The sequence below is a fragment of the Mytilus edulis genome, chromosome 11 (assembly GCF_963676685.1).
Source record: "Mytilus edulis chromosome 11, xbMytEdul2.2, whole genome shotgun sequence".
NCBI classification, from domain to species: Eukaryota; Metazoa; Mollusca; class Bivalvia; order Mytilida; family Mytilidae; genus Mytilus; species Mytilus edulis.
Genome location: NC_092354.1, coordinates 81,812,036 through 81,836,364, shown reverse-complemented (window position 1 = coordinate 81,836,364; position 24,329 = coordinate 81,812,036). Strand labels below are relative to the sequence as shown.

The 24,329-nt window shown below is 33.5% G+C and overlaps 2 protein-coding genes across 2 annotated transcripts; both read right to left on the bottom strand.

The window, feature by feature from the left end:
- Positions 1–9,192: 9,192 nt before the first annotated feature.
- LOC139494654 (uncharacterized) lies at positions 9,193–10,610 on the bottom strand. The gene is made up of 2 exons (XM_071282815.1): positions 9,746–10,610; positions 9,193–9,425 (listed from the first exon to the last, which is right to left on the bottom strand). Exons 1-2 carry the CDS (start codon positions 10,608–10,610, stop codon positions 9,307–9,309), a joined length of 984 nt encoding a protein of 327 aa, XP_071138916.1. The 3' UTR covers positions 9,193–9,306.
- Positions 10,611–19,901: 9,291 nt separating this feature from the next.
- LOC139496416 (RNA-binding protein cabeza-like) lies at positions 19,902–23,405 on the bottom strand. The gene is made up of 3 exons (XM_071285007.1): positions 22,311–23,405; positions 21,183–21,476; positions 19,902–20,010 (listed from the first exon to the last, which is right to left on the bottom strand). Exons 1-2 carry the CDS (start codon positions 23,368–23,370, stop codon positions 21,193–21,195), a joined length of 1,344 nt encoding a protein of 447 aa, XP_071141108.1. The 5' UTR covers positions 23,371–23,405; the 3' UTR covers positions 19,902–20,010; positions 21,183–21,192.
- Between the last annotated feature and the right edge of the window lie 924 nt (positions 23,406–24,329).

Sequence of the window (24,329 nt, the reverse complement as noted above, 5' to 3'; positions counted from 1 at the left end):
TTAAACTATTTCAGGAAACGATTTGTTAACTTTAATTATCTAAACAAGCAAAAAACAGTCCTTTGATCTTAGAATTAACATTGTACAGAGAAAACAAGTTTTACTTTCTTTTCTGCTTGTTTCATGTTAATGAGGTTTACACTGACTAATTTCCCTATTAAATTTTTATATTTTTGTCCTTGAAAGGCATTTGTGTAGTTTTTGTCTTTAATGAGTTTACATTCATGATTGATAGCTATGATCATTTACAATTTAAATTGTGTATTGTATGTACCTTAATGTACAGCCTGAACAAATTTTTGTATGAGTATCGTAGATTCATCCATTTCAAGGGCGGATCAAGCCATTTTCAAAAGGGGGGTTCTCAAACCAAGATAAATGGGAAAAGGTAGGCAGAAGGTTTCAACTATATGTCCCTATTCAAATGCATTGATTGTCCAAAGAAAAAAGAAAGGGGGTGTTTCTGACCCCGAAACTCTTCATTTGTATTTCCTTATTTTTAGGAAAAAATAATGTTTTTTTTTACAGTTTTCACAATTTCTGTGTTATTTTTACATTGTTTGTTGTACATTCCTCATGGGATGAAAACAGAGTATTGGTTATCTATTTAATAATTATATTATTTTTTTGAAGCATCATGTACAATGATAACAGCCTGAAATGTTTTTTGAAGGTGTATTGACTTTTTTTTTTTTTATCAATTCCTATTTTCTTGGATAAATTAGTTTATTTCTTTTGTACATACTTTATTTTTATTGTTATAACACATTCTGCATTTAAGTCTTTTTTGTACATTCCACGTGGATGAAAGCAGGGTTTTTATTTAATATTTTTTTAGTTATTTTTATTTGTAGCATTTACACTAATAATGTGTTATTTTTTTGTCACATTTTTTACTTAATTTTTACATGTATTTACTTTTAGTGTTGTGTACGATATTATTGATACACGTTTATGATATCATTTATAAATATGTACGTATGGTGACCAATAGTTGATTATTTCTATGTCATTTGCTCTCTTGTGGAGAGTTATCTCATTGGCAATCATACCACATCTTCTTATTTTTATGAGAACCTTTCTTTATGGTGGGTGCCATTGAAAATGGAAAATACATCTGTGATCAGGCCATGTAATTATAGATTGTTACATTTTCATGTCTGCTGTGGTATCATGCTGAGACTCCCATTTAAGCTAGAGGGATGATATGGATCAAAGGATGATACATGGAAAAGAGTGTTATTATCATGGGATTCATCTCTTACAAGACATATACAGAACAGTAGAATCTAATTCAACTAAATAATTTTTAGTACTAGAAGGTTGAGCAAAAAATTTGAGATACAGTCCTTGAATATCATTGTCAGATTCTAGGAGTGTGTAGAGTGGGTATGGCTCACCCATTTAAAAAGGAAGAAATAACATGTTATGGCTTCAAATCATCACATTATTTTTCAACTTGCATATATTCTGTTTTCTTAAATTGAACTCTTTTAACAAAAACCTGGATCCACCACTTGTTATTTAAGTGTCAATGTCAGACTAGCGGTATTTGTTTTTTTTCTGCATTTCATTATGCTCAACATTGGCAGAACAAGTATTATTCTCCTTATATGAAAAATGACAAATTAGTTGATTGTTTGTGAATATTTATATTGATGTATAGGATAGGGTTCACATCAAATACATTTAATGATACTTGTCTTGCCTGTAATAGGCAAGATGTTGATGAAACCTGGTTTCCTTGTGAGAGGATTATCCAATGAGAATTCAGTAATGTAATTATTGCCATTTCAATTCTACTCATGTTCCTTTACTGTTCAAATTGTAAGTTCAGAAATCTTGGCAGATTTTTTTATTGCTAAAATAAGAAAGTGCAATCTGATATCTGATGCATATATATCTGTATGGAGATTTTCATGAAATTCCAATAATAAGTTTTGTTTTTTTTGTTAATTCTTTTTAAATCACAATTATAATTGTACACAATAATTTCTGAATTAACAGTTTATATAAAAGATTTTTAAGTTCCCTGTTTAGAAACACAATGTATGTCCTGCTTTAGATGTATTAACTTATTCTTGGTTAACTCGTTTTTATAAGATTTATTCATTTATGTCACATCTGTTTCTTTTTATGTGACAAAACTGTTTCATTTTCAATAAAATATTTACATTAAACTGTTGAATGATTTATTGCCCTGATTGGGACATCAACCAATGAAACATATCATGTAATCTATACCTGCCTCCGTTGGGATTGCAGGGTTATATAGTTTATAAGTAGCAACATCCTACAATCCCCTTCCCTTTCATGAATGTGATCTACCGATGTAGACTATTTACCGGATTTGTTATTACATAAGCATCACGACGGGTGCCACATGTGTAGCAGGATCTGCTTACCTTTCAGGAGCAACTGAGATCACCCCTAGTTTTTGGTGGGGTTCGTGTTGCTTATTCTTTGGTTTTCTATGTTGTGTCATGTGTGCTGTTGTTTGTCTGTTTATCTTTTTCGTTTTGGCCATGGCGTTGTCAATTTGTTTTCGATTTGTGAGTTTGACTGTCCCTCTGGTATCTTTCGTCTCTCTTTTATATATTTTGTAACCCACAATACGCTCAAGCGTCATAGAGTATTCGTATCATCAACTATTTATCTCTTAATTATTTCCATTCTACTGACCGATAGATACCATCTTTGTAAAGGATCTTATAAGTTTCCAAGAGTCAAAAATGAATGTTTATACTACTACAATGATTCGTCTTATCCGAATCTAAATGGGTAATCTCATTGTTTGTAAATCAAAATGAAAATAACGTCACCTCATTGGTTCAATTTCCATTGGTTTTAACGGTGTAAACCAATCACAACGTTTTGGTCGACGCCTATTGAAATATTAGCCAGAATGCATTAGATTATGAAACGCTCTCTTGGTATTTAATGTATATACCCGGTCTTTTCATAACCTTGAGCAACTAAGAGAACAGATCGTCTTCAGATTCATTTGACAATTGTTATGTTCTTAATAGAAAATATGACCCTTCTTTGTTTTTATTAAGTTTGCAAACGGTTCTTTAAATAAATCATTCAAATAATTAAGGGTGGATGCTTCCTTGTTTGCCGTTTTTGGAGTGTGAGTGAGTTTTTATAAATTAAAAAAAAAAAGATCTTTGTCTCATAATTTCTTCATGCACTTTTTTTTTAATTTTGTCAGCACTTTGTTGTCTTTGAATTGATCTTACTACAAATATATGTTTTGAATCAAGTCTATATACACAGGCAAAATTTGCTCACATGAATTTCACATCAATCTCACGTGAAATTCACATGAAACATTTCACGTGAGATTCACCTCAATCGAGCTTATACATGAAATTCACGTGAAAATTTTCATGTGAATTTCACGTGAATTGAGATTCACATGCTTCTGTTGTGAAATGTTTCACATGAATTTCACGTGAAATTTACAACAAAAAATTTTGATATTTTTCATGATTTTTTAATTAAATTTGAAAATTTATATGTTATTTGAATTACTCTATTTTAAAAATTCGTTTGAGGTGAAATTGATGTGAATTTCACGTGAGATTCACATGAATTTAAATTCACGTGAAATTGATGTGAGTGAAATTTGCCTGTGTATGTTGTATATATTATCTCTTAAAAGAGGATGATCATGCATTTTTCCAGAAATGATTTATTGACTGCATTAGCCAACTTTGGTGACCAAATTATGTGTTTCTTCCTGCTAAACTTTGATTTTTTACGATAATAACATAGTTCTTGTGCATTGTTCATTGATCAATATCATCAAGTGTTTCTGGTTATAAAAAAAAGAAGTTGTTGTATGATTGCCAATGAGACAACTGTCCACAAGAGACCAAAATGACACTGAAATTTACAACTATAGGACACCGTACGGCTTTCAACAATGAGCAAAGCCCATACCGCATAGTCAGTCCTTATTTCTAACAAAGAGCGGAAGACACAGGTTTTCCTATAATAGTTGATGGGTTTTCCTCGATTTTTGTTTGTAAACAGAATTTGTTTTCTCTCACTCGATTTTTGACTTTTGAACAGCGATATACTACTGTTGCCTTTATTTACATGACAATGGTCAGAGGTGTTGTGACCTGCAATTCAGTCAAATTTGTGATCTTGATTCTCCTTGACAATATGTAAGATCAGTTGGGTATTTGACTGGAAGTTCTATTTGATTTCTTTGCACGACTGTTTAAACAGTTCATTGTGTGAGTCCTTGTTATGTCTAATGAACGAGGTTTTACAGTCCCACGTTATAACTATTGAGTAAGTTTCTTGATACTTAATGAAAATTTCCTATAGAGTGTATAAAGATGCTTTGTAAGCATCATGTTCTTTATCCGTACCGGTAGAAGGAAGATATGCATTAATAAGGTAGGTATTCTCTTGTTTTGTTAAGGAAGTTGTGAGAACATAAAATACACACCCTTTCTGTTTTAGGTTGCAATACCACCGTGTCCTCTTGGTCTACCAATTTAAGTTATTGATTTAACTTCATCAATACGTCTAGAAAATGTAATTAAGTCTGATCGTTGTTGTTTCAATAGTTCTTTTTAGTAATTAAAGACCCAGTGTTCTTGTAAGAGAATGATGTCATGTTTTAATCGAGCAGTTCATTAAGATAATTATCACATAAAAAAAGTAAAATAACAAAAATACTTAACTCCGAGGAAAATTCAAAACGCAAGGTCCCTAATGAAATGACAAAATCAAATGACAAAACACACCAAACGATTGGGCAACAACTGTCATATTCCTGACTTGGTACAGGCATTTTCAAATGTAGAAAAGTATATTTGTCTGCTTTTCGTAGTATAGTAGAAAAATTAATGTATTGCACGATTCATCAAGACTAACTAAACGTGTTCAGAATGACCAATGGTAAAGGTTTTTTATGGTTTGGTGCCAAATGTATTGTCCGTGTAGGTCTTCATTCTAGCCGTGGACGTTCGATAGTAAACTACAAATTACAATCGTATATATTTATATATGAGTATGTTATAAGCAGTGGCTGTTTATTTTTGTATTTGGGTTTTTAAGAGCTGGAATTGACGCTTGTTCTGGAAGTGATGTCGGCATTACCTCGAGTCACAGGTTTCCATGAATTAAGTTTTTTTATGGTTTTTTTCTGGGTGGCATTCATCACTAATGACGGAGATGAAGATTCAAAGAATATAATCTTTTATATTGTTTAAGAAATAGACAAATATGTTAGTCTAATTTATCATTTTCGATTTCGTATTGTAATAAATATATATCGTCACATAACATGCATAATGTCAGATTATATCATATTAAAAGCCGGCTAGTTCGTCCGTACGGCAAATGCAATATATATATTTGTTGAGTTATTATTTAGTTTATATAGTTTGAAGTATAGCTCAATTGTATTTGGTATACTGGTCAGTCAACATGTAGTATGTTTGGTATATCTAGTTTGGTATAGTAAATACCGGTGGTCAATCTATACTTGCTATGATTGGTATTATTTGCCAAAGTTACCGGTCGTTTTTTCTATTAAAATATTTTTTTTTTTAAATGAAAAAATGCGCTTTTGCTTATTGTTTTATAAAATTATATAATAGATAAACACATGACAAACGTGATCAACAGGATATTGGCCTGACATTAATCTATCAAACAGTATCTACCAATAATACAATCCAAGTGACAAAGATGGTCAGTTTACTCTTTATAGGAGCTATTGCCCTCAATAAATATTTGTTTTATTAGTTATAAAATACCTATATTTGATATATGGGTTCCTTACAAGATCAATATGTCTGTCAGACAGAGTTGACCTCTATATCAGTTCCTGAATCAGTGATCAAGATTAATTTTATGTGGTCAATATATATAAAAGAAGATGTAGTATGAGTGAAATGAGACAACTCTTCATTCAATTCATAATTTATTGGTACCGTTGATTTTATTACTACCACTGGGTCGATGCCTCTGCTGGTGGACTATTAGTCCCCGAGGGTATCACCAGCCCAGTAGCCAGTACCTCGGTACTGGCATGAAAATACGGATTTTTTGTGTTATTAAAATTTGCTGTTACAAAATATTAGAAATTATTATAAATTAAGGAATGTATCTCCCTCATGCAAAGCTCTGATTCCTTTCACGAATTTGGTTATACTTTTTGGACCTTTTGGATTATAGCTCTTCAACTTTTATATATGCTTTGGATTTCAAATATTTTGGCCACGAGCATCACTGAAGAGACATGAATTGTCGAAATGCGCATCTGGTGCAACAAAATTGGTACCGTTGATTTTATTACTACCACTGGGTCGATGCCTCTGCTGGTGGACTATTAGTCCCCGAGGGTATCACCAGCCCAGTAGCCAGTACCTCGGTACTGGCATGAAAATACGGATTTTTTGTGTTATTAAAATTTGCTGTTACAAAATATTAGAAATTATTATAAATTAAGGAATGTATCTCCCTCATGCAAAGCTCTGATTCCTTTCACGAATTTGGTTATACTTTTTGGACCTTTTGGATTATAGCTCTTCAACTTTTATATATGCTTTGGATTTCAAATATTTTGGCCACGAGCATCACTGAAGAGACATGAATTGTCGAAATGCGCATCTGGTGCAACAAAATTGGTACCGTTGATTTTATTGTAAAAGTAAACCAATTATAGGTTAAAGTAAGGTCTTCAACATGGATCATTGGCTTACTGTGAACAGCAAGCTATAAGTCTGTATCTCTGATACTTTAAGAAATAGCACAACTATATAAGGCGTATTGAAAGATTGTAAGGTGTGAATGTCGAACCTGAAGGTTTCTTTCTTCTTGATCTCATTTCATAGTTCATTGAACAATGTTAAGTGTTTGTTTGGTTATGCCCACTATTTTCTGTGTATTGAAAGATTGTTAGGTGTACATGTCTGTCTGACCGGGTTCATCTGACATCGAACTGATTTTTGGGATTCATTGTATAATCAAACGTTTTCATGAATGAAAAGACGTTAATAAGTATGACCCGAACTTATGATGTCATCTTCCGTTTTTGTTGTAAATTTTGTTTCTGTTTCTAAATACATAAAATATAATCCGATAGATCAATTATCAAGTTTTCATCTTTAATTGAATCTGAAGACTTCTGAACTCATTTCGTTCACTCCACTGATATTTTACAACATCAAAATGCAAGCAACCTTATATAAGAACGCTACTTTTCAGCTCTTACCTGGGCAGAATACTAGTATCTATTTTTGTCGAGCCTGCAACTTTTATTGCAGAAAGCTCGACATAGGGATAGTGATCCGGCGGCGGCGGCGGTGTTAGCTCACTTCTTAAAAGCTATATATTTTAGAAGGTGGAAGACCTGGATGCTTCATATTTTGTATATAGATGCCTCATGTTACGAACGTTCCGTCAGTCACATGTCCAATGTCCCTGACCTCATTTTCATGGTTCAGTGACCACTTGAAAAAAAGTTCAGAACTTTTGTAACGTTGAATTCTCTCTTATAAGTAATAGGATAACTATATTTGGTATATGCGTACCTTGCAAGGTCCTCATGCCCGTCAGACAGTTTTCACTTGACCTCGACCTCATTTCATGGATCAGTGAACAAGGTTAAGTTTTGGTGGTCAAGTCCATATCTCAGATACTATAAGCAATAGGGCTTGTATATTTGGTGTATGGAAGGACTGGAAGGTGTACATGTCCAACTGGCAGGTGTCATCTGACCTTGACCTCATTTGCATGGTTCAGTGGTTATAGTTAAGTTTTTGTGTTTTGGTCTGTTTTTCTCATACTTTATGCAATAGGTCTACTATATTTGTTGTATGGAATGATTGTAAGGTGTACATGTCTAGCGGGCAGATGTCATCTGACCTTGACCTCATTTTCATGGTTCAGTGGTCAAAGTTTAGTTTTTAAGTTTTGATCTTTTTATCTAATATTATATGCCAAAGGTCAACTATATTTGGTGTATGGAAATATATTAAGATCTATATGTCAGTCCCGCAGGTTTTATTTGACCATAACCTCAATTGCACGGTTCATTGGACAGTGTTTAGTTTTTGTGTTTTGGTCTATTTTTCTTAAACTATAAGTAATAGGTCAACTATATTTGTTGTATGGAAGCATTGTTAGCTGTACATGTCTGCCTGGCATGGTTCATCTGACCTTGACCTTATTTTCATGGTTCATTGGTCTTTGTTTAACTATCTTGTTTAATGTTAAGTTTATGTGACAGTTGTAATAACGCTTTATACTTAGGACTATCAACATAATATCAATGATTAGTAAAGAAGGCGAGACATTTCAGTGTGTGCACTCTTGTTCTAAATACGCCTCAGATAGAAATTCAAGACCCAACCCCTAACCACATTCCAGTCTCTCTTTCCTTGTTAATGAATATAGCAAAATGCGACTTTCTAATACATAATAATTAAATGATATGAGCTACAATCAGCTCGAATAGTTAAGCAGTGAATGTTTAGCCTTCGTCACAACTCGTCCGATGCCGTACCTTCATCTAACGAAGAAGAGTAGCGGATTCACCCGAGTATTGACGACTGCGCAAACAATCACTTCCGGTTTTGACTGGAATAGTGTCGTTCTTATATCGTCATAAAATGTCCTGTACCAAGTCAGGAAAATGGCAATTGTTATCTTATAGTTCGGTTATGTGTGTGTTTCATTGTCGATTGTTTTTAATCACTTCAGTATTTCTGTTGTTTCGTTGTTTTCCTCTAGTAGTTGATGCTCTTATTGTTGACGTCTTTCCCTCGGTTTTAGTTGGTAACCCGGATTTTTTTTTGCCTCAATCGATTTATTACTTTCAAACAGCGATATACTACCTACGCCTCATTTATGTTGTGCTTTGTTGACTTTTGTAAGTCTTTGATTTTCTTATCTTTTCTGTTTGTTAGTGTATTGTATTTGACGTATATGCATTTCTATTTCCTTCATGTCTTTTTTTCACCTGCTTTATGGATAGTATGACTAAAGATACACATATGGGACTTTTTCCGAAGAAATATTTAAACAACTAGATTGATTATTTTGAAGTTGAATCTGTTAAAAAACCCGAAACTTTAGAATAGTAAAAATCTAATTTTCAGGGATTAAACTAATTCACTGTAACATATATAGAATATGGTGAGAAGAAAAAAACACACGAAAAATAGCAACACTATATTTTTGAAACCAATTTACTCATTGGGGTAACAAAGTATCTATTTTACTCTCTTTTAGTACGCTGTATTGCTCACTTTCATTTGTAGTTGGTCATAGTCAGTGATGACTACCACGTGACCATTTGCAGCAGACTTTCCACCAATGGAATTGAGGGCATATATTTATAAACAGTTCATTAGATGCACAGTGGAGTTTACATATGCAGAACAATTTTCCTGAAAGAAATATATGGTTAACATAATCTGTCTATATATGATAGATATTCACACACGAAAACAAGCATATATATGAACCCTTTATTTTTTCCTCTTTTTTAGTTTCTTTATATAAATACTGTCTATTTTAAACAGTCTTTTAAATGCTTGTTTTTTTTTAAACAGAGCAGCGAATACGTTTTGTGCAGACGAGTTAACTTACATATACAAAAAAAAATTATACTTAATAAACTTTAACTTTCAAATAAGCTCGCTTGACCTCGTAAATTTGACTGTCTCTATAATTGATAATGTAACATTTTTATACTAATAAATCTCACCTCCGGCATTATCTTTACCATTACTTCCTTTAATATGTCCACTATAATCATTACTTTCATGTTCGTTACTATGTCCGCCATAATGTGTAACTTGATGATCATTGATATATCCGTTATTCTTCTTCTTGTGGTTATAACTTTCACCTCTAAAATGGTCACCGTTCAGTTCTTCAAAACGTCTGTCATATTTCTGGTTATCTTCGTAATCATGATCTTGTCTATCAGTTTGCTTACCGGTCTTATCGTAATCACTCCCGCCATTACCATAATCAATAACATCATCGCCCGTGCTAATGTCGTCATGAACATGTACAGGTCCTTTATGTCTCCTCTTATCATTCGCTTCTTTTGAATGTTCTCTGGGTTTATCATATCCTTTCGAATGTTCTTCAAACCTATCAGACCCTTTCCAGTGTCGTTTAGATTGTTGATACCCATCATGATGATGCGAATGAACTGTTCGTCCAAATACCGAATCATATAAATACGTAGCTCTTTTTAGGGCGGCGAATCGTTTGATTAATTCAAAGGCCCTCGAAGTTAATGTATTTTGTGTGCCGAAGTGACCATCGTTATGACTGTCTGCTCGTTCATAGTTATTTCTATCATACGTCTTAGGTCTTTCTTTTTTATAATTTTGGGTGTAATCATCCTTTTTTATATATGGGTCTAAAATTTTATCTCCGTGTCTATATTTTGCGTTTTCATGATATCCTTGGTATCCATTATTCTGTGGTCCAAAATAAGGACTGTTACCATGGTCAGAATGATGAATGTTGTCCGATCTTGTACTATCATATCTGTCACACAAGATGACAGAAAAATTTGTCGCGCTAAGAAGTAATGCGAACCAAATTAAACTCATTACGTACGTGAAGCCAGGAATAATTTTTACGCCATGAGAACTCTTTTAAAGGGATTACTTATAAAATTCTATATATTGCCATGATGCATTGCATTGCTTCTTTTGATGCGTTTTTTAGTTTAAATATTCTTTTTAAAAATTATGATAAATGATTTCTCTGATTGATTGCATAAAAGATCAAGGATATTGCTAATGGTGTTACACTATTGCACCTATACATGGTCTGGATGGGGGTTCTTTCTTTAATATCTCTGTACTTTTAAAGACCATTTGCCTCTATTCTTATTTAATTTGTTTTGTCTGTTATTCCCTATTCTTTATAGTTTAGCAGCCTATTATTATCTTGTCTCTATTTAAGGAGGCTCGCGGGTATAAGATTTTCAGGAAAAAATTAAACATTCATTTTTCATTACAAATTTTATTTACTACCTTTAGTAGTTGTTACTTTATCATATAGTTCAAAAATCATTCCAAAAAATCAATTCGTGTTGGCCCCAGATGACTTTTAAAATGTAGATATCATTAAAAAAGCTCCAAATTATCTCCCTTTGGTGCAAAAATGCCATTTTTTGGCATTAAAATTGAAATATCTTTTTTAACTCATCGGTGACCTATATTTTTTATTGTTGTTTTTGAATAAGCTGTACATAAACTAAATAATTGTAAAATTTAAGCGATTTCTTTAATTAAGTTCTTTTTTTATTTCGATATTACTGCTATTTCTCCTATTAGTTCAACAGAAAAAAAGGACATTAACAAAAATGTATGCTTCTTTCGAAGGCAGATTGTGAGTGTAAATGGACGGTGACCCCATGTTTTATTTCATTTTTCTGTTAACTATAACATGTATAAGATAAAGTTCTTTTATAGAAAAATATAGCGAAATTCATTATACTCTAATAAGTAAACCCCATCCACACCCTTAATTCATTATACTCTAATAAGTAAACCCCATCCACACCCTAATTTTTATTATATGTCCTTGAATTTGATTTAGTTTGTATGCTTGTTTTTCTGTCCATTTATTCATTACATGATGCATTAAGAAAACGTAATGCTTCGTTTATAAAAAAAATAATTTGGGTAATAAAGCAGATGTGCAGTTTTATGGTCTATGATGTTTTTATAATCGGTGTGCTGTCCATATTTGTTGTTATCCTTAAACTATGTTTATTATTTATACAAGTCTTTATTGTAGAGAAATGTCTACGGTCATCTGTAATACAACATTAATAAGCACAAATGAGTCCATAGTTATAAGACAATTATACCTCTTATCTCCACCCAAGTTGTTGGCTCCTGTAATACAAGGTGACACACATCTGTTTACTATAACTTTGTGACTAAGATGATATTCACAATAATCGGTTAGTTGAAATGCTAGAAAAAAAATTACAAAGTGTCGATGTGATGATTGTTAACCCATATTATAATCTGATTGCAAGGCATGTAGTCTATTAGCACGACTAGATTTACGTTGTATTGTAAGTTCTGTTTGATAAATAATCAACGGAGTACTGTTGGTGGTCAGCTGCTTTTTTTGTTGTTTCTCAAGCAGTGTTTCGCTGAATTCTAATCGACGGTGCTTTGTGTGTTTTCTACTCTAGGAAGTCAGGATGATGAAAGACCTGTCTTAAGCGTTGCTAGAATGTGCATTTTGCGCTCGCTAGGCAAGTCTGATGAATAGGTGATTTCTTATGTAGACTTGTCCTTGGAGTCTGAAGTTGTCTGACAAAGTGGATAATGCTTTTCCGATTAGAAGGTGTTAGGGTTTCCATTAATGTATCAAAAGTCGGTTTTGGTACTTGTTTGGTGTCAAATGTGTTAATGGGGCAGGTACATTCTTACAACAAAGATCATCCTGTAAAGTCGTTGTTGTGTTGATGCCCTTGTAATGGATCATACTTCCTCAAAAACATTCTGATGCGTAAAGTCACTCTTCCAGACCCATAAACCTTTATTGCATATTGATCAAATTGGTTGTCTTCGATGAGGATGCCAGTTTTGTCCCATTTGCGTGGATTATGTCCTATCTCGTTCTAAATACGCACACGCTCACCAAATGCAAGTTGAGGTAGTCTTTTTGTGTGTTCTAATAAGTGTTCGCCCTGTTTGATGTGGCGATTTCTTAAAGGTACCCTGCAAGTATTGTGAGAAGAATATCTTTCTGGCGAAATCGAAATGAAAGCAACCAAAGACGCACATCGCAGGTAAAAGTTTTGTGTCCCTGTCGAGAATATTTCTGTACTGAAGAATAGCCCATTAAAATACATCCGTGTCGATATCACCTTTGAGACGAGTGTTATCAGCAACCAAGCTTTAACGGTTTTTAACTCCAACTTCCATCCGGGTGCAATTGCTATCATGGAATGATACTAACGATAGGCGATGGTGCAAACTCCAGTCTTGAAGAAACTCTCTCGTAGCAAAATAGGTTCAGGACCGCCGTCAGATGCTAGTTCATCGTGAAGTCCAAAAGTTACAAGTATCCGTCGAAGGCAGGTTATTAATCCGGCTGCTCCGTTCAATGATCTGTCAACAATTGGCCAGTTTGAGTTTCGGTCAACTTAACAAGGTAACAAATCCCCTTGTATTGAAAGAAGTCAGAACAGACGCATTAAAATGGGTAGTCCGATGACATCAGAGGTCTGGGTGGAACACTCGAATTAGAAAGTTAATTTCAGTATCATATAATTATAAACTGAATCATGTATGTTTGATAAAAATGATGAGGCAAGTGGAAACGACATTGTGCTTTTCTTGATGGCTGCTATGTTTACTGAGAGAATAAGATTTTTGAGGGTTCCAAGTTGGATGACGTGACAAACCGTCAGCAGCATGATGTTTGACGCCTGGTACATTAATCATTCGGAAACGATATTTGAGTGTTTTCTCTTTCAATTTCAAAGGCGTGAATTTGAGATGTCTTCTAAAGATGTGTCACTGAATATTTTCAGTAGAGATTAACTGTCAACAGCTATATAATAAGATCGTCGCACCCCATTACAAAATACTTTGCTTTGTCCCAAGCGTGGACCATGGCCAGAGCTTCGCCTTCTACTGGCGCATAACAGGATTTAGCTTGATGTATACATCTACTTCTAACACGCGTTATTTGCTATCCTGTGTTACAACTGAATGGTTCACTTCCTATGTAGGAACAATGTTTCTAATCTTGAATTATATCAAATATTTAGAAATTTAACTGTGACGTCACTTTTGCGGCGTTGAACAAGTCGTGTGACAGACATTTCGTGGTTTTGTTGTTTTCATGTGCTGTCCTATATTGTTTTATGTATTCGTTTTATTCTGCGGTTAGAATGTCGAAATAAACTGTTGCATTGTCTATTTCTGTATTTCTCTGTCCTGAATGTTCTTGCATTTGTTTGTACTGTCATGTAAGGTTGTCATTTAAGTGTTATATATTGAACATTGCCATAACAGCGCAAGTTTGGCTAGCCACAAAACCAGGTTCAACCCACCATTTTTCTTTATATGCCCTTTACCAATTAGGTAAATGGCAGTTATCTCATAGTTCGTTTCTGTGTGTGTTGCATTGTTTTTTGTATTTGTTGCACTTCAGTGTTTCTGTTGTTTTCCTCTTATTGTTGATGCGTTTTCCTCGTTTAAGTTTGTTTCCCGGATGTTAATTATCTCAATCGATCTATGACTTTCGGGCTGTTGCTTTTATTTCTTAAACATCCAAAAGCCAATCCCAGTTTTTGAAGACATTTAGGTTCACCTTTGTCAAAGATGCCCTCTTCCATTTCGCTTATGATAGCAGTTTTCAATTTCTCGAAAAGTCTATTGATGTGTTCATCCCAAGAAAATCCTGGCTTTGGAACTTCTTTGGGTACATCTATACAATTTGTCTCCGTTTTCAATTCGCTGTATCAGAGTATGATGTATTATGAATAATCATTTCAAAAAAGTAAACTAAGACGTTTTGATTGGTTAAAGTGTCCTAAATAATTGAAATTTATACAAAGACGTTACTTTCATTTTGGGGTAGAACAATGAAATTATAAATAGACCTTTAGATTCTGAAATTTAAATGGCATATATGTTAGATATTTGTTATGTTATACCTGACAATAGACGCTCACATTTCCTCCTAAATGATGTACGTAGTAGTCCTTACAGACTAGTCTCAATACCAAATCAAGTTCGAATAGTTAGGCAGCAACCATTTGATTTTCTGGGGGGGGGGGGGGGGGGGACTATGTTTTTTTTGGAAAAAAAAGTTTGTTTCCAGTTTTGGGAGAAAAAAATAATTTGTTTTTGATTCTGAGAAAAAAAAATTGTTTGTTTCACCCTTAGCTGCCACTATATGTTATGCTAAAATTGAAAGAAAAAAATTGTTTTTGACTTGTCGCGAAAAAAATAGATTGTCCAGAAAAAAAAACATAGCCCCCCCCCCCCCCGAAAATCAAATGGTCGCTGCCTTATATCGAAAATCTTCCATCAGGATTCTAGGCTATATATCTGAGATATTTGATTTAAAAAAAAATGCCGTGAAAAGGCTGAGTCTGACGTTTGCCTTACATATGCATTGGTCTTTCTTTGGTCTCAAATCGAAAGAAAATAAATCTAGAACCTGCTTTATATTTTGAAAATATATATATCAACCTTCTCAGAAAGGTGATTCGAATTCGAATCACGTAAAATATTTCCAGTGGTTTACTCTAATTATTATTCGCTGATATTGATGAACATCGAATCATGATCAACTTTTCAATAATTGAAATGCAAACATTCTATAAGTTATGAAGATTGCAAATTCAAATATCCACAAAATACAAAACAATGTGAATAAGGTGTTATTTAAGCGCTTTTTTTTTGGCGATCTAAAATATCTGAGTTCTTTTTAAGCATACGCGACGGGAGAACAGCAAATGTCAAGTTTAAGTGTTTGGTTTGAACCGGTCACGACTAGCACGCTAACATGAGACAGTGGTATTAACACATGTTAAGGTGATCAATTTCATTCTTACTAAAGTAATTTATGTAAACATTTCGGTTAGCTTTGTACGTGACCACTTTATCCATCAATATTTCGTAATCCATCATTTTACACAAAAGCATCATAAATTGGCCGTGGGTTTTCTATAATGAATGTCATTACGGAGCCATGATACTTTAGCGTATTATATTGTTTGGTTTTTACAAATTGTTGAATGCCTGTTTAGTATCATTCAACAAAATGTTGCCCTTATCGACCGATCATCCAGTATTTCTACCACGTGATTTCTACTCTAAATTCAATTAGCTATAAACAAGACAATCACAAAAATGGGACTTCGTGTTGCGCGCAGTAATACATAATTTCGATTCGACGTAACTGCGGACACCTTCGATACTAATAATAGTATATTTTTAAATGCTAAACGTTATATACATGTAGGTCCATAACACTTCATCTGTAGAAAACACCAAGTGTTTTCTCCTTCTTTATGCACCTAACATCAAACGTATCCAATGAACTGTACTAATTTATATAGTTATACTGTTTATGAAATTTTGAATTTGTGAAACACTACGGCTTTTCTACCTAAGAAATTACTTTACCTAAGCTGTATTTGTCAAAAATGTAAGGAATATTTGGTCATTTTTGCTCTTCGACTTTATTCAAGGTCTTTTTAACTTTATTTGATTCGTCACTGGTAAGTCTTTTCTAGACTAGAGTTTGGCACACATGCGAAATGTCAATCACGATGATGAGTTTATTCATTGGTATCCATCCCTTTTAAGGAAAAACAAATTAACGTAAAAAGGGGAAAAGTAATAAAATATCGAGTTTGCGTTTTGTTCTAGGTGTCAGACTACCAATTAAAAATCACTGTCTGTTCAACCAAATTTTGAAATTTTTGCAACTTTATGAATATTTTACCTTAAGTTAAACTACTTTAGGAATGACTGTAATATATTTTCTGTCTATGAAGAAATAACATAAAACATTTGGTGCACATCGAAAAACGCGCGTAGCGGGTTATTTAACAGTGTGCACCACATTTTTTATGTTATTTCGAATAGACAGAAAAAATATTACAGTCATTTCTTATAATTCTAAATTCCATTTTAAACCGTAGAAAACCGTGAAAAACCGTTTATGACGTCACGGTCACATGACTAAATAAGGTCTATGGGCTCATAACAAAATAACGTCAGCCAATCAGAAGACGCGTTACATCCAAAATTAAACTACATAGGTATATTTTGAGTTGTATCACCTGTCTACGTGCAAATTTTCAAATTACCTTTAAAGTGTTATCTTTATGATATTATTTTGTTACATAATAATAATTTTATGAAAAAAAAACTGCCCGAGTTTTTAAGAACTTAATTTTAGTACATCAATCATAAACACCAGTAACGGGCCTTTCTCTGATTTAGATATTTTATTTTACCACAGAAAAGATTTACGACACAAGCAATTGCTTTCAGTTTAATCTTGTAAGAGAGCCTTTTTTAGGACGGTTCAGTTCTTTTTGGTGTTTATACATCATATTTGTCGATCCTGCAACTTTTGTTGCAGAAAGCTCGACATAGGGATAGTGATCCGGCGGCGGCGACGGCGTTAGCTAACTTCTTAAAAGCTTTATATTTTAGAAGGTAGAAGACCTGGATGCTTCATACTTTGTATAAAGATGCCTCATGTTACGAACGTTCCGTCAGTCACATGTCCAATGTCCTTGACCTCATTTTCATGGTTCAGTGACTACTTGAAAAAAGTTAAGATTTTTTGTAATATTAAATTCTCTCTTATAATTATAAGTAATACGATGACTACATTTGGTATGTGCGTACCTTGCAAGGTCATCATGCCCGTCAGTAAGTTTTTACTTGACCTCGACCTCATTTCATGGATCAGTGAACAAGGTTAAGATTTGGTGGTCAAGTCCATATCTCAGATATTATAAGCAATAGGTCTAGTATAATCGGTTGATGGAAGGACTGTAAGGTGTACATGTCCAACTGACAGGTGTCATCTGACCTTGTTCTCATTTTCATGATTCAGTGGTTATAGTTAAGTTTTTGTGTTTTGGTCTGTTTTTCTTATACTATATGGAATAGGTCGACTATATTTGGTGTATGGAAGGGTTGTAAGGTTTGATGTCTAGCTGACAGGTGTCATCTGATCTTGACCTCACTTTCATGGTTCAGTGTTCAAAGTTTTGAGTTTTGGTCTATTTTTCTAATACTGTATGTAATAGGTCGACTATATTTGGTGTATGGAATGATTGTAAGGTGTACATGTCTAGCTGACAGGTGTCATCTGACCTTGACCTCATTTTTATGGTTCAGTGGTCAAAAGTTAAGTTTTTGAGTATTGGTCTATTTTTCTAATACTATATGCAATAGGTCAACTATATTTGGTGTATGGAAATAATTTATGATCTATATGTCAGTCGAGCAGTTTTTTCTACCTTTACCTCATTTTCACGGTTCATTGCTTAGTGTTAAATGTTTGTGTTTTGGTCTGTTTTTCTTAATTTATAAGCAATAGGTCAACTATATTTGTTGTATGGAGGAATTGTAAGCTGTACATGTCTGCCTGGCATAGTTTATCTTACCTTGACCTCCATTTCATGGTTCATTGATCAATGTTTCGTTTTCTTGGTTAATGTTGAGCTTATGTGACAGTTGTAATATAGCTTTATATTTTGGACTATCAACATAATATCAATGATAAGTAAAGAAAGCGAGACATTTCAGCATGTGTATTCAGTATGCCACCGGTGAAAGTATTATTAAGTCAAAGATTATTTTGTACCAAAAATGACTTTAAATCGTTACTAAATTACCATATTGAGAAACAAATGTGATCGGAAATATGTTTGTACCTATGAAATCGTATAAAAAACGTGAAATCGTATCTTACTTTTTACGGTGATATTGATTATATAGATATGAGATGTAGTATGAGGTAAATGAAACAACTCTCCATCTAAGTCACAATGCATAAAAAGTAAACCATTACAGGTAAAAGTACGGCATTTAAATATGAACAAAGCCCATATTGCGTAATCAGCTATAATAGCCCTTGAAATGACAAATGCCAAACAATTCAATCAATGAAAACTTACGGCCTAGTTTATGTGCAAAATAATGAAAGAAAAACAAATATGTAACATAGCAACAAACGACAACCACTGAATTACAGGCTCCTAACTTGGGACAGGCACACACATACAGAAGGTGGCAGGGATAAACATGTTTGCGGGCAAAACATTCTCCACTAACTTTAGTCAGTGGAACAGTGGTGTAACAATACAACCTAATTATAATCTTTGTCAAATGATTATATATTAATACACACTGTTGGTTTAGAAAATTTTTCTGTATGCCTGTAGAATCTTATAACAAACGAGGAACCACATATTTGATGTTAAGGTTATGTTGTTAAATTAAGATACAATCCGTGTAAAATTTTCGATCCTTTAAATGGACTCTCAACTGTAATCTACCAAGCACCATATCTTTTTCATTTCTGAACATTTATGTTGTGACATTCTGTAGATACATATGTTTTGGCTTTGCACAATGTCATGTTTTCAGCACTTTTCAGCATTATGCTCAAACAATTTGATGTTTACTAACTGATAATCATGTCTAGGAAACATTATTTGTTTATAAGTAATTACTAGCTTTGAATATTTTGAATTTGTTTTCATTAAAACAGGTACTTTAAGATCAGTACTACGTGGGGTCATATTGTTAGTTGTTTTGTGTGTGGGCGATCTGATGAAACAAAACTCTTTAAACTGATGTTTATACTTTGTTCTAATGGTGTGCTGTTCAACGACTGTTCAAGGTTAGGTGATTGGTTGGTGCACCACCTGCACTGTTCCAGGTTAGGTGAATGGTTGGTGCACCACATGCAACCTTATTTTAATAATCCAGATTTCTGTAAGTGTCTGTGCAAAGTAAGGAGCATAAATTTCAATGAACGTCGTTTATTGCTGTGTTTCATGTTTGTTTTTCTTTTATTATTTTGTTTTTAAAGTTTATTCGTTTTATATTTGTCCATGTCTCACGGTTTCATCTTGCTATGGGTATGACGTTTGTGTTTTGTTACGAACTAACTAAATACAACTCGAGATTTGTGTATAACAGGCTCATGACTTGGGACAGACATAATGCATACTATGAGTGGGGGTAATCATTTAAATGAACGTTTATAGAAATAACATAGACATATCACAGTAGTATTATTAAATTTGTTTCCTTAAACATTTTCAACCTATCTGAATACAGTAATCTATAAGTTGGCATAATGCACAGAATATCTTCCTTTTTTTCAGGACTTTTTTATTTTAACTAATTGTAAAAAATCTAATTCTCCAAAACCATTCTTCTGTCTGTATATTCCAAAGTACGTCCTGACCACTGCTTATATCTAATGTAAAAAATATACAAATATATAGGTTATGATCATTATGCTTAGATATACATACACGTGTTTTTTGAAAAAAAAACTGCATTATTGGAAAGTTTATTTTAAATTTTACTCCCGTGCTACTTTAATCGTGGGCTGTTCCAAGCCAAAAAAAACCCCGCAAAGCCATTTGTTTGTCCGAGCCAAGAATCTCGTATCAGGTATGTGCATTTTAAAGTCAGAAAGAACATCAGCCATATTTACTTTGCTCTTCCAAGTCAGGAACTTCGTCTGCCATATTATCTGTTCTAATCCAAGAAATATGTACTCTTCAAAGTCAGACACATCGTTAGCCATCCATGTTTATGGTATGCAAGTAATTTCAAGGAAGCTAAATACATGAATATTACATTTTGTTAGTTTCGAAACGTAATTTGAACATGAAATTGAAAAAGGAAATGGGGAATGTGTCAAAGCGACAACAAACCGACCATAGAGCAGACAACAGCCGAAGGCCACCAATGGGTCTTCAATGTAGCGAGAAACTCCCGCACCCGTAGGTGTCCTGGAGCTGGCCCCTTAAAAAAATGTATACTAGTACAGTGATAATGAACGTCATATTAAACTCCAAATTATACACAAGGAAATAAAATTAAAAATCAAACAAGACTAACAAAGGCCAGAGGCTCCTAACTTGGGACTTGGGAATTGCGGCGGGGTTAAAACATGTTTATGAGATCTCAAACCCTCCCATTATACCTCTAGCCAATGTAGAAAAGTAAACGCATAACAATACGCACATTAAAATTCAGTTCAAGAGAAGTCCGAGTCCGTTGTCAGAAGATGTAACAAAAGAAAAGAAATAAAATGACAATAATACATAAATAACAACAGAATACTAGCAGTTAACTGACATGCCAGCTCGAGACCTCAATTAAACTTATTGAAAGATTATGCCTTCGTCATATGAATATCAGACACAATCCCTCCCGTTATGGGTTTAGTATCATACTATCATTAAAGGCAACAGTAGTATACCGCTGTTCAAAACTCATAAATCCATGGACAAAAAACTAAATCGGGGTAACAAACTAAAACCGAGGGAAACGCATTAAATATAAGAGGAGAACAACGACATAACACTAAAATGTAACACACATAGACAAAATCTTTAAACATATGAGAACACTTACCTTAACTAGACTAATATGAGTTGTCATACTTTGGCTTGTAGTTGTCGTACTTTTGTGTGTTGCCATATTGTGGTTTGTAGTCGTCATATTTTTTATAATCGTTTTTCTTTTTATCGTCATATTTTGGTTTATAGTCGTCATATGGCTTGTATTCGTTTTTTGGTTTGTGGTCATATTTTTTCTTGTGATGAGGCAACCATTTACAGCAAACTTTCCACCATTTAAAGTGTGGGCACACATTGACGAATTTTTCATTGTATTCGCAAAATGGTTTACAGCCACAAAACCATTGACCTACAAATGAATAAATAATGAAATTCATCTTCTTATATTTTTAACCTGCAAACAAATAAATAATGAAATCCATCTTCTACTTTTCTACCTGGAAATAGATAAATATGGAATCTGTCCTGTACTTACCTACTAAAACAAATATTCCAATCCATCCAGTAAACCTGTAAAAAATAATAAAAAAACACCACAAAAACACCACAAAATAAAACAAACACAATTTTCTAAAAAAGCTTTGTCTGGAAGCGACTTTTAAATATCGGAATAGCATTTATATTAACACAATAAATTCAAAATGTCTCGCCTTAAATCACCAAGATTATTCATAAAAACTCTTAATGTTGTTATTTGTTTTTAAATTATGATATAGACTCAAGTAATCGAAATAGATAAATGTGCTGACTGTTAAGATGTTACACCACCAATTCACTCACTGTAATTAAGAACATAAAAGTAGCCTTTCTCTGAACAAAAAATAGTGCGTTTGATATCATTATTTACTCAAACTAACAAACACATTTCCTTCAATCAGACTTTTGAAGCCAACATTTTTTCTTGTCCATGAAATTGCAGAAAAAATACAAATTTGTTTTTTTACTTACATTTAATTTTTTTAACCCTAGTTATTGTTCACAGGCCTATTTACATATCAAGAAAGTGACACAAAAACAGGAAATGTCCCCAAAACCAACCAAATATCTTATATTTTTGTATATAAAAAAAAAAAATGATTTATTGATTTTCGTTGCAATAGTGTCCTTGTCTATGACAATTTTTGCCTTCTAAACTACTAGCACATTATTTGTTTTGCATTAAATAAACATGATAAATGTTTACCTCCAACATGTCTTCCACCAGCAGAACCACCTCCAATTCCTCCTGGTCCACGACCCCCGAAATCTCCTCCTCCACCAAGAGGTCCACCTCCAAAACCTCCTGCCCCACGACCACCAAAACCTCCTCCTCCTCCACCAAAACGTCCACCTCCATAATATCCACCAGTATGTCTACCTCCATAATATCCACCAGTATGTCTTCCTCCAAATCCACCAGCAGGCCCACCACCAAATCCACCACCTAGTCCACCTCCTCCTCTACCAAAACGCCCACCTCCAAATCCACCCTGTTGTCCAATACCAATTCCACCAAAACGATCATCCGCTCCAAAAATGTTTGAGGATCCAAAGGCATGACTGTTTCCATGTTTGTAATCTTTCTTTTTATCATCATCATATTTATAATCTTTCTTTTTATAATCATCTTCATATTTATAATCTTTCTTTTTATAATCATCCTCATATTTATAATCATTCTTTTTATAATCATCATACTTGTTATCTTTCTTTTTTCCATAGTCTTTATGATCATCGTACCCATAATCCTTCTTTCCTTTATTGTCATACCCGCCGTAGCCGCCAGATCCATATCCGTCACGGCCACCTCTAGATCCGCCTCGACCTCCGTATCCTTGGCCATCTCCGTATAAATCCATTGCAGTTTTCAAGATAACTAAATCTCGAGCAAGGCCAAAATGACTCGAGTCAGTTCGACCTCCTCTACGACCACCGCGGTTGCTATCTTTTTTATCATACCCGTAGTCTTTTTTGCCGTAGTCTTTTTTTCCATAATCGTTTTTTCCATAGTCATTATCTTTTTTGCCATAGTCTTTTTTGTTATAGCTGTTTTTGCCATAATCATAGTCGTTGTTATAACTCTTACTTTGTGATCCGTAGTATTGGTTATTGTTGTATCCTTGGGTTTGTCCTCCATAAAGAGGGTAGCTGCCGTAAGACTCCTTTTTCTTGTAAGAATTGTACTGGCCTACATTACTATAGTCTGCACAAGACAAAGCAAACGTTGTCGCAACGACAAACAAAGCTAACCACGTGCGACCCATTTCGCGGCAGTAATGATACTATCGTCTGCCAGAGTGTTTTTAAGCATGAAAATCATTATTAGTAGTATCACGTGATATTTGTAATTGAAAAAAAATCGGCTTTTAAAATGAAAACTTTGGTCTTTAAAACAATTTGATCAATTGTATTACACATTAAGATTATAATATAATGAAACGCTGTCTTGAGTGAGGTTCATGTTTTCTCATAAAAAGTAATCGGTAAAACGTAGGAATGTTTTTTGTCATCCATTGTCATCATTCGTCTTACAATCTCTGTTATGAAAAAAGTATTTATAGCCAGTACACTTTGCTGTGAAACCACAATGTTTCGTTAGTGTACGATTTCTTTATTAGGTTAACAAGATAAATTCAAATTCGATCACGAAATCGTCTCTTTTAAAAGAGCAATTATTCGAAATAATGAAATTTGCAAAAATTTTAAACTTGTTCTACCTTTTCAAATATGGCCGATAAATGAACAGGTATTTACATACTCTAAACACTTTATTGAAAATGTTTACTTATATAATGATATTTTATTCCAAAAGCAAGTACAGCTTAAAGGATATATATCAAATTTTTGACAAATTAATAAACATACACCATATCACATGAACAGACATATAATAATCAAATGTTAAATACATTCTAAGTACATTAAATCACTCATACACAATACAAAGTATAACACAGAGTATAAAATTCATAGATTTGTAAAAAGTTAGCAGCGTATTTTCTCAGCTAATTTTGAGTATTTACCAAGACAGTTTAGTTCTTTAATATTTTGTACAGATAACAATTGTATCAATTTATAAGTAGAGGAATGTCTCCAATAGTATTGTGTGATATGTTTACCCCTAATGTCAGCATATTTATTACATTCCAATAAAAAATGAAATCTGTCGTCTATGGAACTTTTGTTACAATAAATGCACAATATATCTGTCCTGTCCATATAA

Excerpts from the sequence above, each read along its gene's own strand:
- LOC139494654 (XM_071282815.1), bottom strand. The coding sequence starts at position 10,610 with ATGAGTTTAATTTGGTTCGCATTACTTCTTAGCGCGACAAATTTTTCT. Across the intron at positions 9,426-9,745 it reads TGGTAAAGATAATGCCGGAG|GAAAATTGTTCTGCATATGT; the intron begins GTGAGATTTATT and ends TATTTCTTTCAG.
- LOC139496416 (XM_071285007.1), bottom strand. The coding sequence starts at position 23,370 with ATGGGTCGCACGTGGTTAGCTTTGTTTGTCGTTGCGACAACGTTTGCT. Across the intron at positions 21,477-22,310 it reads TGGTGGAAGACATGTTGGAG|GTCAATGGTTTTGTGGCTGT; the intron begins GTAAACATTTAT and ends ATTCATTTGTAG.